The sequence below is a fragment of the Acipenser ruthenus genome, chromosome 14 (genome assembly GCF_902713425.1).
Source record: "Acipenser ruthenus chromosome 14, fAciRut3.2 maternal haplotype, whole genome shotgun sequence".
Taxonomy (NCBI): Eukaryota; Metazoa; Chordata; class Actinopteri; order Acipenseriformes; family Acipenseridae; genus Acipenser; species Acipenser ruthenus.
In genome coordinates, this window is record NC_081202.1 from 2,242,854 (window position 1) to 2,263,067 (window position 20,214).

Genomic DNA, 20,214 nt, shown 5'->3' on the forward strand with positions numbered 1-20,214 from the left:
GTATAATCCTTGAAAACAGAGACACAGTCAATATTCTTTTTTTAAGATGTAAGTGTCTGTGGTAACGTAATGTTTAAAAGCATGCAGGCTAAGCTAGGCTTGTGCTTTCTTACCGTGGAGGATGTGTTTTATAGCTGTTTGCTTTTGCCTAACTTTTAGCTGCAATTCGTTTGCTGCAGCGTGCGTCCCATTGCTTACCAATCTGGTCCAGTCCATATTCTACATAATAATTATCTGTTAGCATTGCATTGGAAATGTGTCGTTTCCACTTCAACTTCCAGGTACATCTGGTACAGCCATTAAACCTGTCCCCCCTGCAACACCCTGTTTGTTCTATGTGGTAGTTCATACTGATGGATTTCTTGCATCCACTGGGGCAGAGTGTTGCAGGGGGACGGGTTAACGGTGTACCAGATGTACTTGGGTGTTAGGCAGGATTCTGAGAGCTTTGTTGCTTTTGAGTCATCAGGATGTGATGAGTGAAACAGAAAAGGATACCACTTGAATAACAAGAAGAATGGGTCAGTGACTGGGATATTTCAACACAGAAAGATGCTGTTTAATGTTAAGCCACTGATATCTAAGTACAGTATGTCTGCATGCATGCCTTCTCCTGTCAGAAAGATGCTACTGTTTCCACTGTCTGCTTATTTTACTAACAATAAGCTGTGGCTGTGTTCTGTTTCCTATCTCTGTCTGCTGTAAACTCAGACTACCTGAATGTGAGCTGATGCACGAGGGGAACCCAAGGTATTTACCAACGAGAGTTCAGTTCTTTTTATTTTTATTCCTATTTGTTTTTTTCTTATTTAATTCAACAAGGAAATAGAAGAAAGGACATTTCAGTAATAAAGTAATATGGCTTTAAACTCACTTGCCAGGGAGAATACAGTTACAGCTGGTTGCTACACTGGTTTTGGGGTACGACTTATTCCAGAATTTACACGACACCCATACTCTTTTATTCTACCTGAAATACATATGGGAATGTGTGGTATACCATCCCTGGTAACACTTTACAATAAAGGCAAAACATTTAAATTCAGGGTTTAGGGTCAAAACACTCCGCTGTAAAATGTTGAACCTCACTGTAAATCTGGTGACCCTTCCAAGTGATTTTTTTGCCCGTATTTCTAAAGCCTTTGTCAGCTGTGGTTACGTAAGCGAAAATGATGGAGCACATTGAACGTGCAAAAATATAACAGTCTCCTGAGTGGATACAGCCTGTGCTACATGCATCCTCTAGGTATACATGTACTGCAGCTATTAAATGACAAGCAATTTGGTCTTTCCTTGTTTTAGGTTGGTTTTGAACACAAGGTTAAGTGGCGCCCTTTTAAAGAGTTTGGCTTTGCCGTATCGGGTTGTGTGGCTCTGTGTAGTTAATATACACTATAAATGTATGTCTAAAAATTATCTGGTCCAAACAGCCTTTACCTAATGCCATTTACCGTAACTTGCAGCTTTCATGCCCCCGAGCCCTCGTTTGAAGCCATGCAGAGGTACATTCCAGTCTTTATTTTCAGCAGTAATGCATCATTTTCTTCCAGAAGCTCATCCAGCTATCTCCAGTACTTATCCTCCTCCCATGCTTGTTGTAGAAGCTAATGGTGTTACAGTAATTCTACATGTGAACAGATCAAACAGACATGCTGGGAGTCTGTATTTCAATCGAATTTGGGTTCAATTCAGCTGGTAATTGCTATTTTCATATCATTCCATTGGTCAGCCTTTTGGGATATAGAGGATATGCGATGGCTCCAATTGCGTAGTGAAAAATGAAGGCTTTATTTGTGAACGTAGCATTTTGTCGTTAAACAAGCAGCCGTCATTATTTCTGTTTATCCAACGCTGTAAAATGGTTTTCAGATTGTGAAACTCTGTTCGGCTGGCTAGTGTTTGGCACATCAAGCGGTGGCTATTGAAATAGGGAAAATAAATAGAATAAATAGAAAATACAACGTGATTGTTCATGCAGTACTGTCTTTATTCCACGAATGAGGATGGCTGGGGTTGTGCATTGCCTGCTGCCATTTTCGTGAGAAAACAATACTTGAGTATTCCGTCTATATTGCAAGTACAAGGTATCGAAAGCGGGGTATTGCATTCAGAGAATAAGTTCTGCTTTGCATCTGCTTTGCATCTGCTTAGCGGCGCAGTGTGATTTGCCCCGTCTCTCTGTCTTTGCATTTGAACACCAGACAGAATCCAAATTGATATTTCTGAATGAGTATGCACATCGGATAAGCACAGTAACACCACCACTGTATCCCATGTTTAGAGTGGGGTCCTATTTACATGTCTCCCAGCGTGGCTGTGTTGTTCTGTACATGGTGACGTGCAGCCCCCTGCATAACATCTGTTCCATAACTTATCATTACTCCATTACTTCATCCATGTTTGTTTTGCCAGCCTTCTACTTTGTACATGGTATCTAATATGGCTAGTCTTGGTTTGGCGTTTTAGTATTTCAAACCAATTTTATCTTTTTATTTTTTTGTTGTAATATTTCTATGCATTTTTTTTTTTCATAAATAGTAAAAACAGGAACTCTGTGGCGTATGCTGCTCAGAAGTCTTGGCTGCTGAACGCCACAGTGGAAGAGAACATCACATTCGGGAATCCTTTTAACAAGCAGAGGTGAGGCCTGTTGAGCAGCCAGACCACACCCTGTGAGGCAGGAGCATTCAGATAGCATGGTGCATGGTGACAGACCAGTACTACTGTACACAGTCATCACAAAATACACACAGCGGCAAATCATCAGTTTGCACATCGTTATTCACGGAAATGGTATTGATTCATTGAGAATTCACACACATAATGTTCAAAGAAATCAGGTGTTTTTGACCGTCTTAATTGTAATACTGTAAAAACACCAGTACACATGACTCTAAGTGTTGCAGTTTCTTAATGACTTGGAACAGTTCACCTGGGTTAGTTAGGTACTAACTATTTTATTAACAACTGCATACATATCTGGATATTTCTAGTAGAGAAAACAAATAAAGAAATCCAGTTACTTTAGTCCTCCTGACTGAGAACACTTGTTGTTTCAGGTACAAAGCTGTTATAGACACTTGTTCTCTGCAACCTGACATCGACCTGTTGCCCTTTGGAGACCAGACGGAGATAGGAGAAAGGGTAGGAGGCAGCTGTTATTGTCGGGGGACTTCCTTCTTGTGTTATATATCTCTGACCCAGACAGTCACTGGGATTGCATTCTAATTGTCTTCCAGCTATTCTTATAGCAGCTTTTAAAAAGTAACATGCTGTAGAAATGGCCAAAGCAATTGGGCTATGTGGATCACAGTAATTGGGCTATGTGGATCACAGTAATTGGGCTATGTGGATCACAGTAATTGGGCTATGTGGATCACAGTAATTGGGCTATGTGGATCACAGTAATTGGGCTATGTGGATCACAGTAATTGGGCTATGTGGATCACAGTAATTGGGCTATGTGGATCACAGTAATTGGGCTATGTGGATCACAGTAATTGGGCTATGTGGATCACAGTAATTGTTTGCTTTGTTATTTTGTATTTATATTAGCTGCATTCAGGATAGGAGTGTGATAATTAAAATGAATACGTTTATTCTAGGGTATAGTATGTGAGGCACTGTGGCTCACTGGTCATAGCTGATATCTGAGAGACAATGGGAATGAGTGCTAGGATGCTGGCTTTTTGCAAAGTCCAATTTCTGATGTATTTTCCACTGTACATCAAAAAAAATAATAAAAATAATTAATTTCTGTAAAACACATGCATACTAAAATAAACTATCGCGCTGTATAAAATACAACCAACAAACAGCTTGGGTTCAGCTGAGTGTAAATGATTACCATCTGTCGATGGCGAAATCTATTGTGTTATTCATGGCTGACAGGTGTTTTTAATAGGAACAATTCGTGCAAAGAGTGTGTTGGACTGCTTTGTATTTTCATGTGTGAAAGCCTTTGTTTACTACTGGAATCACGTTATTTGCAATTCTGCCTTTTCCACAGGGAATCAACCTGAGCGGAGGCCAGAGACAGAGGATCTGTGTGGCACGAGCCCTCTATCAGAACACAAACATCGTGTTCCTGGTGAGGACCGATCGAGCACCGCAGCTTGTTACTGCTTTACTGTTCTTGGATAATAAGATGGAAACAAGTCCCTCAAGTATGAAACTAATTAATAGCTCTGCTGATATACGAAGTCGGACAAACACGAAAGCCAGTCATTCATTCTGTTGACTGATCTTGTGATGATGCAAGCCTTGGATATTGTGTTGGGCAGAAATCATAGACATTAGCACCATGCCTCTGTGCTTTGTGGAGCAGGTCTTAAACCTCTGTGCCTGTGCCAGGAACACTAGCACGTTTTTTAGAAACAGTGTAACGTTCAGTTTGTTTGCAGTTAATTGTCAGCTGGGAAGATCCTGCACCTGGTTAGTTTCCAATGAAGCAGGTGTCTTTTATCATGGGAGGCCTGCCACTGGTTTAGTTAGATCAAGCCAGACTCAGCTGGACAAAGACTGTTCCCCTCCTCTAGACGATGCATAAAAATACCATATTTCCAGCACATTCTAATGCTAATAACTCATTGCCATAGATAATTGAAGGAGAAGCTTTGCTCCTCGCTTGACCTTGTTTAAACGGTCAGTGTACAGAGTGTTTTCCAATGGATTTTTCCATTTAGTCCATGCTGGCTGTGAATTTTGCGAGTGACAGTGGATTTCTTTGATTTCAGGATGACCCCTTCTCTGCACTGGATATCCACCTGAGTGACCACCTCATGCAGGAGGGGATCCTCAAGTTCCTGCAAGATGACAAGAGGACAGTGGTGCTGGTGACACACAAGCTGCAGTACCTGATCCATGCTGACTGGGTAACTGAGAAACTCACACTGGTCTCTGTACTCAGTCCTGCATTTCAGAACTACCTTCGCCAGGGCTGCCAACTTTTAGAAATCTGTTTGAGTGAGACTTTTGAAAAAGTACAAGTGCGGTGTTCCGTTCCTAGTTAACAGATCGAAACACTGGAGTGTAGCAATAAAGTTAAACAGTTGTTTACTTTCTATTAGTAAGCCCCCTTGGATAATGGCGTCAGACAAATTAATAAATAATAACAACAACACAAACAACAACAACAACAACAATGATATTTATTATTATTATTATTATTATTATTATTATTATTAGTAGTAGTAGTAGTAGTAATGCTGGAGGTCAGTGATTTCAGTAGAGTAGTGCTGTCAGTGCTACGGAGCAACTCGGTACAGACAGTTCAGACAGGGGTACTTTATTTACATAAAACCTTGATATTTGTGATTATGTGATCAAAGTGGTCCAATAGAAACAGTTACTATAACAAAAACGTTTTTCAAATTGTGTTACAAGGCGCAAGTTATGAGATATCTCATCTCCCGGTAAATGGAATGTCAATTTTACCAAACAGATCAGATAACTAAATTATTTTAGTTATTTGTTTTTTTTTTGTTGTGTCGTTATCATTTTACATTTTCTTTTTGTTATAATTATATTTATTATTAACAAGTATGATTTATTTTTGTTATTAGACATTTTTGTTACAGTTATAGTTAACTAAAAAAAACACTGCTGTTGACTTGGCAGAATCTGATAAAAGTGCCCACCTCTACTTGGTCGTTTTGATTTATTCAAAATAATGCACATTTGATAATGAAAATTCAGAAAACTTACCACAGTACTACAATCCAACTCATGCAAGCACAGATGAATCAGCTGCTTCAAAAGCCCATGTTTGTGGTGCAGACTAAGACATTTCTTTAGTTGTTTTTCTGATTGAGTTTTTAAAGTTATGGATGAATTACTGACACATCGAAACACTCAGCACAAGAAGAAACAAATAAGTCTGATATAAAAGACAAGAAACAGTTCTTACGTGTTTATATTTTTTGATGTTGAAACAGGATCGAACTTCAAAAGGCTGCTGATGAGTTTCTGTTTGACTTGGCTGTTAGCCTCTTCGCAAGTGAAGATTGGATACATGTTATTATACAGTGTACACACTGACTGGCCAAACAATCAGAGTGCTGCTACTGGAGCCCACAGTGTGTAGCTCCTGGAGAACTGATTGAGTGGAAGCAGATGTATCTTGGGCCACTGTAGCTTATCTGTTTCTTGTAATAGTGTGTTGCACTCATCTGAGTACATCACTAAATGTTACCATTCTAGATACACCTTGAGAAGTCACAGAGATATTTCTGCTTTCCCATGATTGTTGCTGAATAGTTGCACACAGTTTTCACATTGCTGCCATAGGACAATGACTAGATGGTTTCTAATTTGAATTGTCTAGTTTTGTGGCCACTTGCTGTAGGATTGGGGCTGCAAGGTGTGTTTGAAGTAGACGTACTGTAACACGTGCCCTCTTTTCAGATCATTGCTATGAAGGATGGTACTTTGCTCAGAGAAGGAACGCTGAAGGATATCCAGAACAATGATGTTGAGCTCTACGAACACTGGAAGACGCTCATGAACCGACAGGATCAAGAATTAGAGAAGGTCTGTTATTTTAAACTACATTTAACATTTACACAGGCAATAACCAGGACTTAAAAAGAAAACATTCTTGCATCTGAAGTCCATTTAATCTGCCACTGCATTGTTGACAACTGGTGCAGTAGATATACTGTAAGGGGGCTATGAGGAACATTATGCAAATGATACAACAGGTAAGAGTGTGTTTATAAATCTTGGTTATCATCTTGTTAAAGATAATTAATAATACCATCAAAGATAAAATGATCCTATCTTACTGTATAGCTAGGCCCCAGAGTACAGTATCTGTCGTATGGATCAGTCCAGCAGTGATGTCATTTCTGCTAGGATCTCCACCCCTATGTTTCTCTTATACACCCTTTTCTTCTTAATGATCTGGTATGAATTGTGCCTGTGGTTTATTCCATTCTTTCATGCTGGTAAATACACTTACCAGCTCCAAAAAACAAATGGATTTTAAAAAACGGTACTCTGGAAGATGAAACTACTGCACCTACACCATTCAAATCATTACATTGGGTAAGTGCCATAAAGGTTGGGTTTTCTTTCAGACAAAAGTACACTGGAGACTCATTTACACTTAGAGCAATGTTGAACCCTCTTTATAAAAAAAATTCAAATAAAAAGATTGAGCTGCCTTCTCAATGTCTTTGTGTAACAGAGCGTTTGTGATGTATTTTATTTGTCTTGTTCTTTTCTTTTTTGTTTTTTCCCATGTAAATGTCACTGTGTTTATGAAGGACACTGATGTTGCTGACGGCCAGACAGCTCTGGAGAGGAAGAACCTCAGGAGAGCCTTGTACTCAAGAGAAGCCAAGTCGCAGATTGACGATGAAGACGAAGGTAAACGGCTTCCCTTTGTCTTGGTCCTGCCGTGGGCTGTATCGATTTATAGGGTTCACTTTCACATTACACAGTCAGCATCAGTTGTATTCTACACTTAGTCATATTGGTGATATTTTAAAACATGTGCTTATTCATGCTGAACAAATGTTAGCATGAAGGTTAAGTTGAATACTGAGTGTATTGAATTAGTGAAGGGTTGAAAATCATGAAGCCACTCTCAGCCAATCACAGACAACATTCCAGTAAATCTTATCATGCTGTAAAGTATCGCCCGTGCACTGTACACAACCAAAGGACAACAATTCTAAAGATGTGGATAACATCATTTACTGTATTATGTTCTATGCTCTTGTGTTTTCAAAACAATATAATAAGTTAATATGTACGGTTGTCTCTTATTGTTACAACTCTTTATGGTTTAGCACAAGAGTTCATTTGTGCCGGTTTATCTGACAGTCAAGAAATGCAATCTACAAATGATGAACATGAAAAAAATAAACAATAAAGAACTGTCTATACATATCATATACAATACAAAATTATGCTTTGCTGTCCATTAACTGATTGCCAAAAGTGTACTGTAACTATATATTTTAGGATGCGATATCTGTGAGTAAAGAAAATTACTATTTTTTTTTTACAACCTACACGGCAAGATGCCCCAAAAAATGGGGCTCATACCATCAACAGTGTCGTCGCTCCTGCTCATCAGATTAGTCGGCCCGCCACTGGCATTGTTCAAAACTGAAGCTGATGTTAAAACATGGCTAGTAACATGCAGTTACCGATGCCAACAATGAGGCACGAAACCCACGAGCAGATGAGAACTTGAGGAATATATGGAAGCTACTGTAAAGCAAGAAGAGTACATTATGTCTAGAGACAAAAACGCAATCCCTTTTCCTTAATTAATTATAAGATCTGGTACCTTTTTATTTACAAGTGAACCCCTGGCATACCGTCTTCTTGTTTCCCACTTTGGGTGGCATAAACAAGCAGCTTTGCTTTGTTGTCCTCCTTCCCACCCAGAGGGCTCACGAGAGGCACTCCTACACCATAAAAGACAGATGAATAAAAAGTGTAGCGCGGGTACATAGTCACTGTGCTGTGGGCACAGCCTCCACATTCTTGACTACATGCTTGTCGTGACACACAGAGGAGGAGGAGGAGGAGGATGACGAGGACACCATGTCGATGATGACCAGCCGACGCTCAAAGATCCCCTGGAGGGTGTGCTGGAAGTACCTGACCTCGGGGGGCTTCGTGCTGCTCTTCATGATGATCTTCTCCAAGCTGCTCAAGCACTCCGTCATCGTCGCCATCGACTACTGGCTGGCCACCTGGACCTCCAGAGCACAGAACACTTCTGTGAGCGCCAACAGCAGCGCCAACGGCATGCTCACAGACATGGTGAGGAGAGGGGGCCACAGAGCTAGAGGTGGGCAGGGAGGGCGGGGGGGGGGGGGGGGGGGGGTCAAAGCTCCTTGACGTCCCACTGTTTAACTTCCTACTGGACGTGAATTGTGTTTTTCCTGGTTGTGGTGCATATCAATTTTTGTTTTGATTGCTCAAGTCAGCAATCTTTCTTTATAGTGACATATCAGATTGATTGAAAATGTAAAAATCTAGGGTGTAGGGAAGCCTGCAGTGAAACCATCTTTAAATAGTATCTTAAAGCCCTTGCACCTCTAGTTAGTTTGGTGTGAATTAAGGTGCTTTAGTTCAATTGCAAGGGGACCACACTTGAGGAAATGAACCTGAATTCAACATTTGTTTCAGTGTGAAAGCCAAACCATTTCAGAAATATGTGGATGCAAACCAGCTAAATGAAATTTCATTTGCAGATTAACCACGGTGACTGTGAAAAGGACTCTTGTGAGACGTGCTGTTATTGTAACTGGACGTGGGATGGTTTCATGTAAGAAGCGCTTTGTAAATTCATTTGTGTTGTAAAGTAACCTGTGTGTTTTTTGCCTCTAGGTTCCTTTTGATCTCTCCTACTACACCACCGGCTTCAGTATTCTTTGCAGCTCTGGGATTGTACTCTGCCTCATCGCCTCGTTGACTGTGGAGTGGATGGGTCTGTCCGCAGCCAGAAACCTCCATCACAATCTTCTCAACAAAATCATTCTAGCACCAATCAGGTAGTGCGAGCTCCATGGGGGGAGCCACATGATTTACATGGCATGAATTCATTCTGCATGGTTATTGCACTAATAACTGCATGTGGAACGATATATATATATATATATATATATATATATATATATATATATATATATATATATATAGTGTCTTACCAGATGGAATGTTGATAACCCTAAAGTTCTAACAAGATATTAAAATAAATTTAACTTCAAACTCTGACATTGCTTGCAATCCTATGGTCCCTGTTTTAATTTGCAACATACATACAACTTACAAACAGAATGAAGCTTTACTCTAAAGGCTTTGTGGGATAAGACTTTTTGGTTTGTTTTATTTTCAGATTTTTTGACATCACACCCCTGGGCCAAATACTGAACCGCTTTTCGGCTGACACCAACATTATTGATCAGGTGAGGAAGCAACTACACTGGCACCCCTTCATTTCCAGTGACACCAACACAGTGTTACTACAATAGCAAGACAGCAACATTGTTACTGTGTTAGAACAGCTCTCAATAATTGTTCTTAGTGGGAAGCCCACAGTTACCTGATGCTAATGTGTAACAGCCACGAAAATGATATATATTTCAACTTAATGGCGTGGAATTTATTATAAATGTACTCTGCATTGCATCACTTGCTTTTGTATGAAGTGTTTTATTATCTTGAAAGGACTTGAAACAAATCATTCTGTGAAGTCCAGGATTCTTTTTTTTATTATTTTTTTAATTTTAACACCTTGCACCAGGGTTATGGTTACACCAGAGAACAATCTACTTAACAGGACAATTGTTTTTGTACAATTGTGATGAAACCTGGTAGTCATTTTAGAGTTTCTTCATCTATCTAGAGAAGTTGTGAGTGCCATAAAATGGTGGTGTATGGAGGCATTTTGCCATAGTTCATGTATTTTTGCAGTTAGATATACTATAGGTCCTGGTGGTCTACTTTTTCATGTTGCTGATAGCTCTAATGTTGTACTGTAGCAGAGAAAGCCACTTCCCCTATAAAAATTCACCATTGTAAAAAAGTAGCAAAGTGTAATGAAGCACAGTGAAAGCATGGTAAAGCATAGTAAACATTGTAAAGGACAGAGAGGTGTGGTAAAGCATATAAAAAAATATGCTATTGGAAAATATATTGTGGTAAACGTTTGTGTGTGTGTGTGTGTGTGCGCGCGTGTGCGTGTGTGTGTGTGTTTCCCAAACAGCACATCCCTCCGACTCTGGAGTCCCTGACCCGCTCCACCCTGCTCTGTCTGTCAGCTATCGGAGTCATCGCCTTCGTCACGCCTGTTTTCCTCATCGCCATGCTGCCTCTGGGGGTCGCCTTCTACTTCATACAGAAGTACTTCAGGGTCGCATCTAAGTGAGTGCAATCATGTCTAGGGTAAGGATTAGGGAGAGGGTCCGGGATAGGGTTAGGGTTAGATTAAGGGTAGGTCTGGAAGCAAAGTGTAAATAAGCATACTGAAAGCATAGTTAACCAATATGAAGCCAAGATGGGGTATGATAAAACACATACAGAACGTAAAATTAACTAATGTCAATGCATAGTATAGCCATTGGAAAAGCATGGGAAAACTGCTAAATTACCGTGGTAATGTTTTACTTCCTGACACCCACACAATAAGGCATAACAACACCAGGCACTTGCAGGGAGAGCAGTTCTGTGTGTAGCCTGTTTTTCACTGTCGTCCGTTAGATTCTTTCAGTCCAATTCTGTGAGGTATTGATCACAGACATTCAACACCCCAGAAAAAGAGTGAATGTTTTGCTGTTATTGTTTTGTTTTAGTAAGGAGAATACAGCAGGACTAGACCAGGGGGGATGACACACCTCTAGCTGGGCCACAGATGCATGTGTAGCCTGGCCTGACCATTGGAATGTGATTTATAGGCCCCTCCAGGGCCTTTAGATCCTTCCTGTTCTTCCTGTTTCTACTCCCCCACCCCCACCCCCGAGCTCTCTGGACAGTGTCTCAACCCCCCCTGGCTCTCTGGACAGTGTCTCAACCCCCCATAGCTCTCGGGACAGTGTCTAACCACCCCCACCCCCCTAACTCTCCAGACAGTGCTTCTACCCCCCCTCCCCCTCGGCTCTCCCACAGTGTTTCTAACCCCCTGGCCTGTGTTCACCCCTCACAGGGACCTACAGGACCTGGACGACTCCACCCAGCTGCCACTGCTCTGCCACTTCTCTGAAACCGCTGAGGGCCTCACCACCATCCGCGCATTCAGGTCATAGAATTATACATCGTTCAGCATCAATGTCCTGTACAAAGGACCAGTGTTCACCTTCTCTTTATAAGCATACCAGTGTAGTTCAATCCATACGATTATTTAAGGGATATTTTTAAGACAAGATTTTAAATTATTATAATGTGAACTGCTGTACATTCTTCAATGGGGGGCTAAGCTAAACTAAGACCATAACTTACTGTTATTATGCCATTCTTTAAGTTTCCCTCACAAACTTCTTAAGTCTGTAACCTTTACCTGCACTGTGAAGCCGTTGGTTCTAGGAGGTTAGTCACTGGTTTGGAATTGGCAGATGGAAATGAATGAGTCTGAGTGTATTAAACACTGCCTATCAAAAGGCTTCCCGCTGACTCCTCGGGCCTCAGTGTGAGTAAGACTTCACAGATACCGTATAGCTTCTGTATTTATTGACATGGCGGTGCATTGCAGTTCTGATTGCCCTCGGAGCTCCTAGGAACACACACAGTGCCACAATTGGTGTTTCTCAGTCTAAGAAGCAGACGTGAATAAGAGTACATTGCAAGGTGATATGTTCATGGTACAGACGTCTAAATAAAATATCTTCCCTTTTTGTTTTTTAGAACTCATAACATGATTCAGAAAGTATTCGAATCTAGGAATATGAGGAGGTTTCTTACATAAATCCAAGCGATTTGCTTTTCATTATACTGATAGCTCTCCTTCAGCGTCAAAGAAAACTATTTTAAACTGAATAAACATTTGTATGAATAGAGACACTTTTTAAATGTGTTACTCGGTTGTAGTTTGGATTGGATCTCTTCGGCTGCTTGGAAGTGATGACGCTGATTTAAAGGGTATTTCAAGACTCTAAAGTCCCATCGGCTGTTAGAGGGCATCTCCCTGTGAGTAATGACTGCTTTACTTGGTACCTGAATATGATCACTGAGTTTTAGGACTGTTGATAATATTTTAAATAATAAATATAACTTTTTCAAAACAAGTGATAACGAAATGCGTTATCAACAAAATCCAGAAACGTCCAACCAGAGAACTGCATCGGCAGGGTTCAAAGTGCAGGCAGAGCACCCTGCAGATATTGTTGAAGTGGACTGGATTCCCAGTAAAAACTGCCTCTCAGCCCTCTTGCAGTGTAGCCTGTCAGGATTGGCACAGCGCTGTTTAATGGAAAAGCTGAGGGGCTAAAGGTCTTTTCAGTTTGTCTTAACATTCAAATACTGCAAGGTTTTCCATTTGTCACACTTCCCATTAAAAAGGGAATCGGAGCCAAGCAGTTCCCTGCTGCTAGCCTGCGGTACAGACAGGCCTTAAAAGGTGCGTGAAGTTCTGCCTGGTTTTCTTCACTGCAGCTCCAGGGCCCTCTGCATGGCAGGTGTACTCTACTAATGCTAGTATATCAGCCCTCCGAGAAATACTAAGAGTTACTGAGTATCTGTAGTGGTGTAAGAAGAGAATTAACGAACAAGAGGAGGTCATTCAGCCCATCAGGATCCCAATGACTGAGCATCAACAACTAGGTTACGCATTCCAATACCTTCACCACTCTCTCTGCAAAAAAAGTGTTTCCTACCCCAAGTACATTATGGGGCTGATTACGTTAGTTTGTTTAATAATTAATTGAATTTGAATAATTAAAATAGTTTACATCTCCGTGCGTTAATCAACCTGAGTGAATACTATATGACCATTACCATCATTACATTTTATCTATTAAATAATCTGAATATTCATTCACGTTAATTAAGACCTCATTATAATAATTTTATTTAATGACGAGTATAAGATCGAAGAATTACGATGAACACACAAAACACGCTCAACCACAACAAGGTAGGTTAAAATATCATAGCAGATAATAATACTAATGGTACAGAAAGAAAAAACTTAGAAAACCAACGTGAGGTAACAGTTGAACATACACATCAATACAGCACTAGTGAACACTCATCCCTTGAATATATATGCTTATATATATCGTTTCCCCATACAATAATGCCTTTAACTACAGTGCAAGTGATATCTTATTGCTTTTCAAACATATAGTATAGGTTCGACATTTCATTCTGACACAGTACATTAACTTCTGCTCCGATCTATTTATGATCCTGTAGAGCCCCTTTGTGCTGGGTTCAGTTAAAGTCCACTGGTCAGAGAGCTCACTACCCCCTCCTTTGTGTCGGGTTCAGTTAAAGTCCACTGGTCAGAGAGCTCACTACCCCCTCCTTTGTGTCGGGTTCAGTTAAAGTCCACTGGTCAGAGAGCTCACTACCCCCTCCTTTGTGTCGGGTTCAGTTAAAGTCCACTGGTCAGAGAGCTCACTACCCCCTCCTTTGTGTCGGGTTCAGTTAAAGTCCACTGGTCAGAGAGCTCACTACCCCCTCCTTTGTGTCGGGTTCAGTTAAAGTCCACTGGTCAGAGAGCTCACTACCCCCTCCTTTGTGCTGGGTGCTCGGAAGTTGCTCCAGTCAATAGTTCACATGCTGCCCTGCATTCTGTGTGCTCAAGAATTAATCCAAAAGATTAGTCCAGATATGTACTTATATCAAAAATAGTTATTAATTCCATGCCATTGTGCCTACAACATCTCCACTTCATTTCCAACCGTGTCCAACTGTGTTGGTCTACCCATTTCCTACTGGGATGAACTCAACCTGCAGTAAATACCAAGAACCTCAATGCACCTGTGAAAACAGAACATTTACCAACAGCTATAGACTCATACGAGGGCTTTCATGATCTTGTTGTTTTAAATATTAGCTGCAGTTAATATACTTTCCATTAAAGCATATTTGCATCAAAATGTATTATAAATGTAGCATCCAAAGTACAGTAATATATTTCAGGTCAAAAATAAAATGATGACACCTAACTTGTATTAGTTTTGCCTTGTATTATTGTTTCAGTGCTTTGCGTTGTGGCTGAAGACTCGTGATGCTGTAAAAAGACTTCCTCTGTAGAGATTCCATGTCTGTGCTTTGCAAGCTGTCCCGTGATAGTTACTGCACATGAGACACTGGACTGGCGGCTGAGAGCTGCTGGAGTATAATGAGTTCTGGTTCCTTGTTGTTCTATTCAGCACTGTTCTATTCTATTTCTAGTGAAGCTGGTTTTGGTAGTGCACTCATTCATTGATACTCCAGATACTTATACACTCAGAACAAAGAACCCACATCATGTAACTGCTCCAGCTCAGTACACATAGGGAATGCTTGAGCTTGCTGCTCGGGCTTGCTGCTTGGCATAGCTAACTCTAAGTTATTGTCCTGCCTAGTAGTGAGGCAGAAGGGAAACATTGAGACTACGCAGTCATGGAAAGAATTGAAACGTAACTGCACAAGGTACTGCAGATTTGATTTATGCGAAATTGTTAAAGCACGGTACATTAATAGTAAGGAAGCTAGGAGGGCCCTGAGTTTTCCATTTCAGTTATATTCCCACACGTGTCAATAATTTATCATTCTGCCCACATGTGAAATGGCTTTATTTGGTTAACTGTATCAACTGGTGCATGGCGCCGTGGCCTCTTGAGTGTGACTATTTATGTACTATATGACTGAGACTATTTGTGTTAAACAAGCCTAACATATGATCATTAACTAACGTATTGTTGTTTTATTATTATAGAGATCACTATATATCTTTTTGTATTTACTTTAACTTAAAAATACACTAGCATTGACTGATGCCATGTTGCATATGCAGCGTGCTGGCTGTAAAGCTGTGTGAGTAACGCAGTGTGCTTGGTATGCACCCTGTTAGCTGTAAAGCTGTGTGAGTAACTGTCACAAAGATGGCCGGAGTGGGTGGCGTCAGACCAGAAGCAGGAAATAAACAGACAGAGAGGTGTGGTTTGGTGAAGCTGAGCGAATGCTTTCGCTCAGCATTTGATAAACAGAACAGAAAATAAAAGGTTTCAAACACAAAACACACCGGACACGGCACTATACGCCAAAATAAAAAGACAAACAAAACGTACTACACAGACAAACACGGTGAGCAGATTTTAACTATTTACTTTTATAATTCCCTCCGTCTCCAATCCCGTTCTCCACTCACCGAACACCCAACCCCGAGTGAGAGCTATGTGTCTCTATATATACTGTTGTGCTGGGATTCAATTACTAATTAATTATTCACTTGAATCCCAGCACGTGAATTCATTACGTGCAACCCCGTGCTTACATATTACATTTAACCAGCACGTGAAGTGATTTGTGCCCTCCTCGTGCCTAAATATAAATCTACATCTTTAAATCACACGTGAAAAACAGACCCGTTTATATCCCGTGTACCAATCTATACACCAGCATTAACACACGCACGCAACATACAACACATAATATGCACACAGGGGCGGGGCACATTGCCACAGTAACGCAGTGCTCTTGGTATGCCCCTGTTAGCTGTAAAGCTGTGTGAGTACTCTTGGTATGCACCCTGTTAGCTGTAAAGCTGTGTGAGTAACGCAGTGCTCTTGGTATGCCCCTGTTAGCTGTAAAGCTGTGTGAGTAACGCAGTGCGCTTGGTATGCACCCTGTTAGCTCTAAAGCTGTGTGAGTAACGCAGTGCTCTTGGTATGCACCCTGTTAGCTGTAAAGCTGTGTGAGTACTCTTGGTATGCACCCTGTTAGCTGTAAAGCTGTGTGTAACGCAGTGTGCTTGGTATGCACCCTGTTAGCTGTAAAGCTATGTGAGTAACGTAGTGCGCTTGGTATGCACCCTGTTAGCTGTAAAGCTGTGTGAGTAACGCAGTGCTCTTGGTATGCACCCTGTTAGCTGTAAAGCTGTGTGAGTAACGCAGTGCTCTTGGTATGCACCCTGTTAGCTGTAAAGCTGTGTGAGTACTCTTGGTATGCACCCTGTTAGTTGTAAAGCTGTGTGAGTAATGCAGTGCACTTGGTATGCACCCTGTTAGCTGTAAAGCTGTGTGAGTAACGCAGAGCGCTTGGTTTCTATGTTGCAGACACGAGGCCCGTTTCAAGCAGCGCATGCTGGAGCTGACTGACACAAACAACGTCGCCTACTTGTTTCTCTCTGCTGCCAACCGGTGGCTGGAGGTCAGAACGGTGCGTGTGGAGGTTATCTGCTTAAACTGACAACCGATACTGTTAGCACTGTGGATACTGTATATTCATTTGTTCAACTTTTTCACATAAATATGCTGGCACAATGACCATGACCCCTTAAAAATAATGACTGCAAATGTATAATGAATTCCGGCTGAATACCACAGGAATAACACCTGAATATCTACTGCACTTCCACTGAGTTCTGAAGTCATTCATTTTGAATTCAGCCCTGTTAATTCATGTGAATTTAATTATCCGTATTCATTCCATGTCCCTTTGTAACAAATGATGCTTATCACAATATATAAGGCATGCATTCATGCATGGAGTGATACTTCTCACAATCCCCAGGTGGGTGACTAAGAGGGCATGAATGCATACATTAACATTAATAATACAGTGATCACTGAAAGTTATTTAAGAACATAAGAAAGTGTACGAACGAGAGAAGGCCATTCGGCTCATGTAAGCACATTCCTAGCAGCTGATTGATCTCAGAACTTTGTCTAGCTGGGTCTTAAAGGATCCAAGTGATTCTGCCTCAACTGCATTACTAGGTATCCCATTCTATACATGAAAACATGTTCATACTGATAAGACCATGATGTCACTCTGGCATCAGGGTACAGCTTTATATTTTGTCTTTCTTCTAATCCCCAGAGATACGTATGTGTCTGCTTTCTAAAAATAACACGAAATATACGCTCCTGTCATCTAAATATCCACTCCTGTAGTCTAAATATCCACTCCTGTTGTCTAAATATCCACTCCTGTTGTCTAAATATCCACTCCTGTGGTCTAAATATCCAATGCACAGTTGACGAGAGGATGGTTATTGATAGAGGGATTGGTGGGTGATAGCTGTGAGGAAGTTTGTGAGGGGTAGCTCAGCGTTTAGCAGGGACAGTGTGCTGCTTTTCTACATGCTGAGGAAGGCACTAAGCACCCGCCCGAGTCTCACTGCTCTGTGTTGGTTGCAGGATTATCTCGGTGCTGTGATTGTACTCACAGCTGCTGTCGCATCAATATATACTTCTGAGAACGGAGTTCAATCAGGACTAGTGGGACTGGGACTCACCTATGCTCTTACAGTAAGTATTTAATAATTTAGATGTAGAAATCATTTTTTATCTATGTTTTCTCTTACGCCACGGCTCATGAATTAATTCTGAACTCTCCTAAATCTGTTGCACCTGTTTCAAGTTCAGATGAATAGAAGATGGAATGGAATTCAATTAAAGGGTAATATTTCATATGTCTGAAGAAGGGAATCTGAAACCTTCAGTTAAAACTATAGCTTTTTATTTAACTTTGTATTGTAGCTACAGGGTGGACAGTGTATGCCTACATTCACACTATAGCAATCATTCAAGGCCATGCTTAACAAAAAAACATGACACCTACAAGACGATAATAGCAAAACTTCTGCCTTTAAAATGAGATCCCTAGAACCCCAAATGGGCTCACCTGGTAAAGGCATGACTGTGGTGTGCTGGGTGAGTCGTACAGTCAGGGTGTTGTTGCGGGGGATTCCACAAGGGGTATCACATTGACTGGCACTCCTGCGGTTTTGGGAGCCAAACTTGCCAGTTTCTTCTCATCATGCTATAACAGCCCCTACTGGCCAGGTGCTCAAAGTGGACACCTGCAGAGCTGGCCTTTGTCCTCCAGGGGCTGGTAGCTTGTCTCTGTAGAGCTCTGTATATATATATATATATATATATATATATATATATATATATATATATATATATATATATATTTTAAATGAGCCTTGCGGCTCGGGTTCGTTTCGCCCTTTAAAATACTGACCCAGACACAGAGATGGAGGGTTTGAAAGCGCTTTTGCGCTAAATTTTAATACAGAACCAATGAACAAAACAAAACACAAAATACCCACAAACAAAATAAACACCTAGCTCTGTACGAGCACTAACTAACACACAGGAACACCCTGACTACAAGTGGGACAGCTAGGCTGTTTCCCCACTAAACAATAAACATCAAAAACCACACAGGTTTAGTACAGCACCTTTTTTTCCTCACGACTGCCAGGAAGCAGAGTACTACTTTCTGCCTCCTTCTTCTCAGCAGCCCCGAGCAAACTGACTGCTTTTCTTTTATACCCTGCACCTGGCTCCAATTTAATAATACTCACCAGGTGCAGGGGATAATTAAGCCATAAAACAATTAACAAACTCCATTAAACAATACAGCAATACAATCAAACAATTACGTTTAAACAAAACCACACATTTTACTGTGGGGATGATTTCAACCCCATCCACACTGTGCTACACATCCTCCCCCCAAGTGTGCAACACTGACCGGCCATTCCAAGGCCACCCCCTCCCCTAAAGCATAACCACCCACCCTCGAGTCCACATAGTTCCACCTTCTCCCGATCCTTCGGGTGGGCTTGAGGATGGGTGGATTCCTCCGGCGCTTCAGGGTAGGGACCATAATGGTCCATAATTGTCTTCTTACCTAAAAATGATGATCTAATAAACTCCACATGAAATATGAGCTAACTGAGAATCAAATCCAGGCCTCCTGTAGTTACTTTCCAAGACATCTACCAGGAGGAATTCGGCTGTATCAGTGCTTTCAAACTGAAGATCTATGACTGATTATAACAGATTAGACATCATTGAAAAGGGTTTGAGAATATTCTGAGACTGTTCTGTTTAGATTAAAAAGAAAAAGTCTGAACCCCAGGTCATTATGTGCTCCTTGTGACCTGCATAGTCTCTTAATGTAAACACTGGAAGCTGTTTAAGGAGAGCTAATCTCTCAAATCACCATGCATCATCTTACACGTGCAGTTTGAAGCACACATTACTTTTGTTGGGCTATTTAAGGATATATGTTATGGAAAACAGGATAATCACTAAACTCTGTCACCTACCTTGAGCTCTTACATGTATGTACATGCTGCTCAATATATTTAAATGGATGTTGTGATTGTCATTTATAAATCTTTTGTACTTTATTTTTTAGGGGGAGAATGGGTGTGTGTTGAGGTCCAGAATGCACAGCAATGCAACTTAAATTCAATAATGGTCCTGCATCCGAATTGTTGATCCCTACACCCCACCCCACCACCCCAATTATTATTTAACTTATATATGAACACCCCCACATCCATGTACATGTATTCAGGCACTGAGGAGGACAGGGTTTGAGCTCCTTAAATCTGCGACAAACAGATTACTGCTTTTGTCAAATACAGATATTAATGTATTTAAGTATGTCTTTCTTTCTATGAATTTCAGCAGTACTCAGTTACTTTTATCTTTCTTTGACCTAGGTGACTAACTACCTGAACTGGGTGGTGAGGAGCCTGGCAGATCTGGAGGTGCAGATGGGAGCAGTGAAGAAAGT

At 41.0% G+C, this 20,214-nt stretch overlaps 1 protein-coding gene across 10 annotated transcripts in view; it reads left to right on the forward strand.

Moving 5' to 3' along the window:
* Positions 1-20,214, forward strand: part of LOC117419805 (ATP-binding cassette sub-family C member 9-like) — a 75,761-nt gene that overhangs the window by 31,393 nt on the left and 24,154 nt on the right. For 5 of the 10 annotated variants that reach the window (XM_058985543.1, XM_058985549.1, XM_058985542.1 and 2 more), the window contains 16 exons: positions 712-750; positions 1,464-1,502; positions 2,539-2,640; positions 3,060-3,144; positions 4,010-4,090; positions 4,737-4,874; positions 6,406-6,531; positions 7,269-7,371; positions 8,531-8,784; positions 9,355-9,518; positions 9,863-9,932; positions 10,733-10,890; positions 11,669-11,761; positions 16,725-16,827; positions 17,811-17,921; positions 20,141-20,214. The exon at positions 20,141-20,214 is cut by the window's right edge and continues 47 nt beyond it. In XM_058985543.1, the coding sequence (XP_058841526.1) occupies positions 712-750; positions 1,464-1,502; positions 2,539-2,640; positions 3,060-3,144; positions 4,010-4,090; positions 4,737-4,874; positions 6,406-6,531; positions 7,269-7,371; positions 8,531-8,784; positions 9,355-9,518; positions 9,863-9,932; positions 10,733-10,890; positions 11,669-11,761; positions 16,725-16,827; positions 17,811-17,921; positions 20,141-20,214 (1,740 nt within the window). The remainder of the gene's footprint in view (positions 1-711; positions 751-1,463; positions 1,503-2,538; positions 2,641-3,059; positions 3,145-4,009; positions 4,091-4,736; positions 4,875-6,405; positions 6,532-7,268; positions 7,372-8,530; positions 8,785-9,354; positions 9,519-9,862; positions 9,933-10,732; positions 10,891-11,668; positions 11,762-16,724; positions 16,828-17,810; positions 17,922-20,140) is intronic. The other 5 variants (XM_058985550.1, XM_058985551.1, XM_058985547.1 and 2 more) reach the window with 2 other exon arrangements.